Here is an 8,016-nt window from a genome sequence, read left to right as displayed (position 1 = left end):
CAGAGTCGTAGCAAAGCCGTATGTGGTATAAGGCTTTAACCTCATTCAGAAAAAAATATAAAACTGCTGTTATCTTACTACTAACCCCACAAACAAACAATCTTTCTTCCATCTTTGGAGAAAATATAGATATTTGATCTTCTGATGTCGTTTCTGGTTTATAAAGGGGAGAGGATGTTCACCTGACGTGAATGGCGAATGTCTATGTTTTGTTTGTCCGTGTATAGTATGTGTAAAAAGTGACAAATAAAATTTCCTGTCCTCAGGCCGCCATTGACCTTGCGAGATCCCTGCCTTCAGTCACTTATCACTATCTGCCAGACGCTTTCCCCTACCTGAAGCCGCCTCGTTTTGGATCTGAGACAAGTACCGCTTTCATGATCACCATAGATACCACATATAAGCGTCCCCTTGCTGCCATACAGGTACTTGTTCATTGTTCCTATATTATTCCATCTTAGCAAAGGAAATTATTAAAATAATTTATGTATTAAAATGCAATATCTTTCTTTGCACGCAGTATACAAAAACACGATGTTATATGTGTTTTTGAAAACAAACATATTTTTAATAGTATTTCCAGTATTTACAATTATATAATAAATTATTATTATACCAGGATACTTTCAAAAGGGCTATATGTCTTGTTTTTGCCGATAAACATTTAGCAGAAATATAACAGTGAGATCAGTTTATAACCTCCTTAAGATGAAGGAATTGTACATTCATGCATGTATCACACAGTTTCGTCAAATCAGGAAGTACTTTAAAATGTTAAGAGATTCATTTGGCCAGTTTATTCTGTAACATTATTCACACACGCGGAAGAAAAAATAACATTTTTATGCTGACACTCAACGATTATTACCAGTGTTTTCTACTGTCAGTAGAACGTAGTTGAATTCATTATGGAATGATTCAGCATGCATTGGGAAGACAGACCTCTAGATATGGTAATAGAGACGTTGGTGCTCGTGGTTGTCTAAATGGGTAGTAACATGGCATAAAGAATCCGACGATGGCGAGTGTTAAATATCCTGAAAATGTTTAAGACTAAGTAAATAGGCAATTTAGAAGATAATGAATTTACTCTGTTGTCCGCATCAAGTAACCTAATCACTGAAATTTGGGGAATAACGCGCATATTACCTGTATCACTACCTTTCTTTGCAAGCATGATTAAGTTATGTGTCCTGGGGATTTTTTCCAGTGTTTGGGTACAGTTCATGGGACATAACAAAACAATTACCGAAGAAGCGAAGCTATACATCATTGTACGCTATTCATGACTGGTGGTAGGTAACGTACACTTTCTAGAGGATTTTGTATTCTTTAAACAGACTGTCGTACACTTTCGTATTTTTTGGGGGGAGGGGGTATTTCAAAACGTATATTTTGTTAGTGTGCTAAATAGTGGTATCAATAATACAAACCTACACAACACCATGTAGAATCCCTGACCTGACGCATCTCAAACCATATTAGTTGTCTGTTCTAAAAAATTGTCAATCATTATCTATTTGTCACCGTTTCGCGAGTGTCAGTTCAGCTAATTATAAAAAGCAACAAAATTGTTCGGTTATTTATTGTAATAGCCCGTATTGGCATTTCGCCTTACCGGATTGAGCAGCATATGCTTTACCTGGTGGCCAAAGAGGCTGCATTAACATTGTTTTTAAGGATGTGTGTGTAAGTTTTGAAAAATATATAAAGTAGTTAATATAAGACACTTGAGCGACAAAGGGGTTTTAACATTGTCGATGCACTTAAGCGTCAAGAGGATTTAAAAATTGACGAGACAATTGTGCCACGACGGAAATTTAACATGGTATAATGGTACCAATTGAACAATCCCAGATGAGCGGAGCTTAAGGTGTAGGGAACATTGTATGCAGGAATAAACAACAAAACTAGCTTTGATTGGTGCATTATGTAAAAGTTATACTTTCTTGGCAAAATTTGAGATTATGTTAATTTATATATAAGACATATTTTGTATTTTTTGTGATTTTTTAAAATGTGGTACACATGGCTGAAAATATATGTTGTGACTAGATAACTCTAACCCCGTCTTGTTCCAGCAGAGTTATCTCTCTTAAATGCACTGGAGTACCTGGTTTTGTCCTTGACAAATTGACAATCTAACATTGTTCTCTATGGCAGTGTGTGACGTGCATGCTGAGGTAGGATAGAAAGTATATTTATTTCACAAAATATTAGCATTTAGGTATATGGAAAACAATAATACCACATGGGAATGACATTTGAGGTACGAAAGGGTTACTATGGACAAAAGAGTTTAAGGCGATAAAATGGGATGGGGAAGAGTTTCAAGGTGAAGTTGAAAAACAAAAACACACACATCCAAAGGGCAATATGTAAGAGTTACGAGGTGAAGTTGAAAAGAAACCATGACATATAAAAACACACATACAAATGCGAAGGGGAATGGGTAAGGATTTTAAGCTGGAGTTGTCAACCCCCAACCCAATCCCCCCCCCCACACACACACACACATTGTTTCTGTATTGATTGACGGTAGAATTTGACAGTACTCTGGTTCGAAGATGAATGTTTTGAATAAGAGAATCAGATCATGTTAGAAAGAGTACATGTAGGTCGCCATGTTTGTTTCTGTCTTTAACTATTCTCTCTCTCTCTCTCTCTCTCTCTCTCTCTCTCTCTCTCTCTCTGTTGCATAATCGAACACATACACACACTGTAGTTTCTTTTAAAAATTTATCTAGATTGAAATCCCAGTGGTCTCTATTTCCGTTTTAAATTACCTATCCAAAACCCATGGTGATCATAACTGTTATGTTTGATTCGTAACATTTATCGAACACTTGTCACTAAAAAATGATAGAACGATTTATTTTGTCCAGAGGTAAATATAAATTTTCAGTTGAATAGTGCACAACCCTGGAAAGAACCACCGACCCACGAGAAGCTACTGGCAAGCTTTCTCGCATACCCACATTGGCCGAATCTGAGACTCTGAACCCACGTAGACAGAGGTGAGATGGCAGTGATCCGTAAAGGTTAGCGCTTTAGACCACTCGGCCACTCGATGCCCCCTTGTTTGGCAGGTAGCTTATTATGACGATGCAATGTGTCACAAAATAATTTTCTAACACTGGATCTATGATTTTCCGAAGAAGAAAATAACAAACAACCTAGCACAGTTTTTCCTTAATAATGACGCGAGTGTAACCGCACTGTATGACCCGTCTTTCTCACATAGATGGTCTCATTGTTCTTAGAAATTCAAAGTAAACACATGTTAATTTCTCCTTGTTCTAATATACCGCAAAAAAATAACAGAACCAAAAATGGTTCCTCTCTCTCTCTCTCTCTCTCAAAACACTATTCTCCAGAATAGTACTGTCCCTTCTATCGTCACTCATTGCAGTTAAAATAAGTATAGCTGTCTTTGTGTGTATGGGGTCTGGTGTGTGTGTGTGTGTGTGTGTGTGTGTGTGTGTTGACAATTCCTACTTAAAATCCCTACCCATTCCCCTTCGTATTTTGTGTATGTGTGTTGGCATCTCGACGATATTAAAGCATACTTGTCGATCACGTGTCTCTTCTGTCGCTCACATGCATCATATCATTATTTATATATCATACATTATTGTATACTCATTTTTGTCCCTGTTAACTTTACGTTGTCAGAATCATGCATAATTTTTCGATACTGAACACCTTCACATCGCACGCACGTTCACAACACGTGGGCCTAAAACTAGTATAGTGTATTAGGAACTACTTTGTAAACAAACCATGTACACTCATATAGTAGTCGCTATAGGCTTTGGTTGATTAGATTTCTTTGCGAATGAACTAAACAAGCTGTTTCTTTCAATTGAAAGTTTAGATGATAAAATTAAGTTCACCGAGTCAGAAACGAAACTTTCAAACAAGCAAACGAATGAAAGTTATATTCGCTATGTACACAACGAAACATGAGAGACGCAGTAATTGAAAATACCGTTCTGATCATTGAAACAGTTATATTGGAAAATATTCATATCTATTCGCAAATAGAATGGTTAAGACTACGACGATAGCTCTCTAGGGTATACGAATATAGCAAAGAAAAGCATATTGATGCCAAGGGCTATCGAATATCTCTCCGTTTTACAAGTTTGTCAAGATACTAGATTTGATGAAAAAATGTAAGTGAAGGTTTTGGCAGAAAACTAAGAGCCAATAATCCAAGACGATGAAAAAGTATTATTTCCGTTGGGTAAACTGAGTGTTACACAACAGCTGCTATTCAATTTTCCCGTGTAACTATTTTGATACAATGTTAGGCTCGCGATAGAAGACACACTCTATGATACAGGTCACAGCTGGGATCCCTTCAACAGCGAGATGCAAATGATGAAGACACTCTATAATACAGGTCACAGCTGGGGTCCCTTCAACAGAGAGATGCAAATGATGAAGACACACTATGATATAGGTCACAGCTGTGGTCCGTTCAACAGAGAGATGCAAATGATGAAGACACACTCTATGATACAGGTCACAGCTGGGGTCCCTTCAACAGAGAGATGCAAATGATGAAGACACTATGATACAGGTCACAGCTGGGGTCCCTCCAACAGAGAGATGCAAATGACGAAGACACACTCTATGATACAGGTCACAGCTGGGGTCCCTTCAACAGAGAGATGCAAATGATGAAGACACACTCTATGATACAGGTCACAGCTGGGGTCCCTTCAACAGAGAGATGCAAATGATGAAGACACTATGATACAGATCACAGCTGGGGTCCCTCCAACAGAGAGATGCAAATGACGAAGACACACTCTATGATACAGGTCACAGCTGGGGTCCCTTCAACAGAGAGATGCAAATGATGAAGACACAATCTATGATACAGGTCACAGCTGGGGTCCCTTCAACAGAGAGATGCAAATGATGAAGACACACTTTATGATACAGGTCACAGCTGGGGTCCCTTCAACAGAGAGATGCAAATGATGAAGACACTATGATACAGGTCACAGCTGGGGTCCCTCCAACAGCGAGATGCAAATGATAAGGCATAAGCATGTTTTCTTTAGCTGGTAATAAAAATAGTAATAAATATACTTACATTTATACACATATTTATCAACACAGAAACAAAATTCATGTGCATTCATTCACAATATGACAATAAATTTCAAGTTTAAATAGACCAAAAGGAAATTCTTTTTGAAATTAACACAGAGCACGCGTCTAAGTTGAAAGGTCGCTGTAAGGAGCTATATGCACATGAAAACTGTTATTGTGTATTGATGAATCTGCTGTTGTGAATTTATTTTGGAATAAAGCATAAATTCAATTGCATTGTTTCTTGTAATGTCTTTTATTTTTAAGCCTTAGGTAGTTAAACAAAACGAGCATATAATTAAAAGGTTACTCATTTGTATTGGAAAATATGAACTCTTTTATTTCCTGATAAATACTGCACTCCGCAAGGTCACGAAGTGTTTTCCGAAAAATTCGTTCATATTTTCCCGTATAAACACAGTAACCTATACTTATAACAGTTTACTCGAGAGGATATATTGTTTCAACCAACCCTTGTTTTCTTAAATCTTTATTTTGTTTTAATTTCCAGTTCATCATTGAATTCACCGAGAGACAGATTCGTAGTAATGGTACAACTCCAGTAAATGCCCTTCTACCCCGCCTTGTGCTGAACAGTGACTGTCATATCTGCCCTGCCAACTCTAATATCCATCCCGACAACAGCACCGGTCGGTCCATGGTAATAGATTTCCTTGCCCCACCCTCACAGGACGGATATTACGATATTTCAAGAGAGGTATGTCCTCCTGTCTCTTGCTCTGTATTTTTGTTTTTGTTTTATCTATGGATATTCACTGTCCGTTCGTATAACTTGTTACCTACTTTTATTTGTTTGTTTCTTCGCCCCTTTTTGGGGCATTTTTATTGGTCTATTTGCTTTGTCTTTGATCGAAGCCTGATGGTGTTTACATCTTAATAAGGCTGGGGGAAAATGTAATGTTTTGAAGACCTATTTGTATTTATTCTTAGGTGTTGTTCACATTATTTCATTACTGTGGAAGGGTGAGATTTTTAGGGCTACTGAAAATATGAAAAAAGTTGTGCCCTATGTCAATCTGTAATGCCACCTTTTACAATGTTAAACACGACACAATTCTTAGACACTTCCGTGGGAAAGCTAGTATAGTTCTTGCTTTATTCACCTTTCCTTACATCTAATGCCTTGTCCTTTGGAAAACTCAGTCCCACCAGATCTGCTGTGAAAGTGAAAGGAAGCCAAACAGCCCTAATTTTTAATATGGTTTTACTTTTTTATGAGTACACTTCGATCGTTTTTTTGTTTGTTTTGAACCTGTACAATAAATTTATTGACTGAGATATTCACTAACATGTTTGATGTTTTTAATGATTATATTGTTCATATGTCTTTATTTATAGTTTATCTACAAGTTCCGTGCAGATCTTGTCCGACCACACTGGGCCAAAAGGTACGACAATATACCCGGTATCATGGACATCATCCGGGACGTGTACGGGAAAGGAATACAGAAGTTTGTTGAGTCACGTGAGGACTACAGGCTCGATCCCTGTGACCTCTTCATGAATAAGTTTTTACAACAAATCTTTGGACGATCTAGAATTTGTTGACAAGTTTCTAAATTGTTGAATTTCTACGAATTAATGAGTTTAGGATCACAAACCAAAATAGTGGCAGTGACATACCAGTTTATTTTTTTGGTAACCGCAAAACAACCAAACAACTTTTACAATTTTCAGCATTATTATGGTATTGATCGGTGTATGCCCTATTTCTTAACGAAATCACACGCACACACGAATTATAATATCATTATTATTTCCCTGATCTGATTATGTTTAATATACATAACAAGATGGAGAAAGATATTATCGTTTTTGAACATCATTTATTTTAGTTTTTCTTTCCTTTTTCTTGCATGATCCACTTGATTTTACAGACGAATACCACACACCCTTTAAAAAAGACCTGCAAAGGCATGCAATTTATTATGCTGTTGTCGTTTGTGAACTAGGAAGTATGAATCAGAAGTATAGATTTGTTGAAAGAGTGACGTTTGTTTTTCATTTTGGAGTCAGTATATGTCAAACTATTTATAATTGGTATATAATGTTTCATTAATTTATTTAGTAAGCAAGCAGATTACTATTGTGCGAAGTGGTGACTTACATCAATGTTATTTTTGACTGTACTTTCTGTATGAAGTAGTAGATAAACGTACATTCCTAATCGAAATCCATGTATGTATGTATGTATGTATGTATGTATGGCTGTATGTATGTATGTATGTATGTATGTATGTATGTATGTATGTATGCATGCATCCATGTATGTATGTATGTATGTATGTGTGTGTGTGTGTGTGTGTGTGTGTGATCCTTGATTGACTTTTTTCACTCATGCAAAAGAGGATTCTCAGAATAATTTCGATCCTTATTTTTCTTGTCTCGAGTAGTTTAGTAGGAAACTGAGAAAGTGACAGTACTTGTGATTTTTTGAGCAATAAAAGAACAAAATACCAGATGATCTTCTGATTAATTCTAATCACCCCCCTACTACTTCTTCTCTGCCCTGATGTAGCCCTTAATATCGGGCGATAGATATAGTAAGACTAGAATCAATGAAGATGACAGCATGCTGCAAGGATGGTGTGAAAAATTATCAAACAAAAGGTAAAAAGGGAACCAGAGATAACAGTTTTGCAGAAATTACTTATTTATAAATCGTGTTGATCTAGGAGCCACCTTGATTTAGGAAGCATATTGATCTAGTAAGCATATTGATGTAGGAAGCAGCTTTATTTAGTAAGCATATTGATCTAGTAAGCATATTGATGTAGGAAGCATCTTGATGTAGTAAACATCTTGATCTAGTAAGCATACTGATGTAGGAAGCACCTTGATTTAGTAAGCATATTGATGTAGAAAGCATACTGATGTAGGAAGCAC

The 8,016-nt window shown here is 36.7% G+C and overlaps 1 protein-coding gene across 1 annotated transcript in view; it reads left to right on the top strand.

Annotated features, from left to right (window-relative positions):
* The window catches only part of LOC149777618 (uncharacterized), a 32,368-nt gene extending 24,779 nt beyond the window's left edge, over window positions 1–7,589 (top strand). The window contains exons 10-12 of the mRNA XM_089942274.1: window positions 267–425; window positions 5,621–5,827; window positions 6,469–7,589. Coding sequence (XP_089798400.1) covers window positions 267–425; window positions 5,621–5,827; window positions 6,469–6,678 — 576 coding nt within the window. The 3' untranslated portion in view covers window positions 6,679–7,589. The remainder of the gene's footprint in view (window positions 1–266; window positions 426–5,620; window positions 5,828–6,468) is intronic.
* Window positions 7,590–8,016: the final 427 nt, after the last annotated feature.

Source organism: Sinohyriopsis cumingii, chromosome 18 (genome assembly GCF_028554795.1).
Source record: "Sinohyriopsis cumingii isolate HCF-2022 chromosome 18, ASM2855479v2, whole genome shotgun sequence".
Classification (NCBI taxonomy): domain Eukaryota; kingdom Metazoa; phylum Mollusca; class Bivalvia; order Unionida; family Unionidae; genus Sinohyriopsis; species Sinohyriopsis cumingii.
This window is presented reverse-complemented; position numbering and strand designations above follow the sequence as displayed.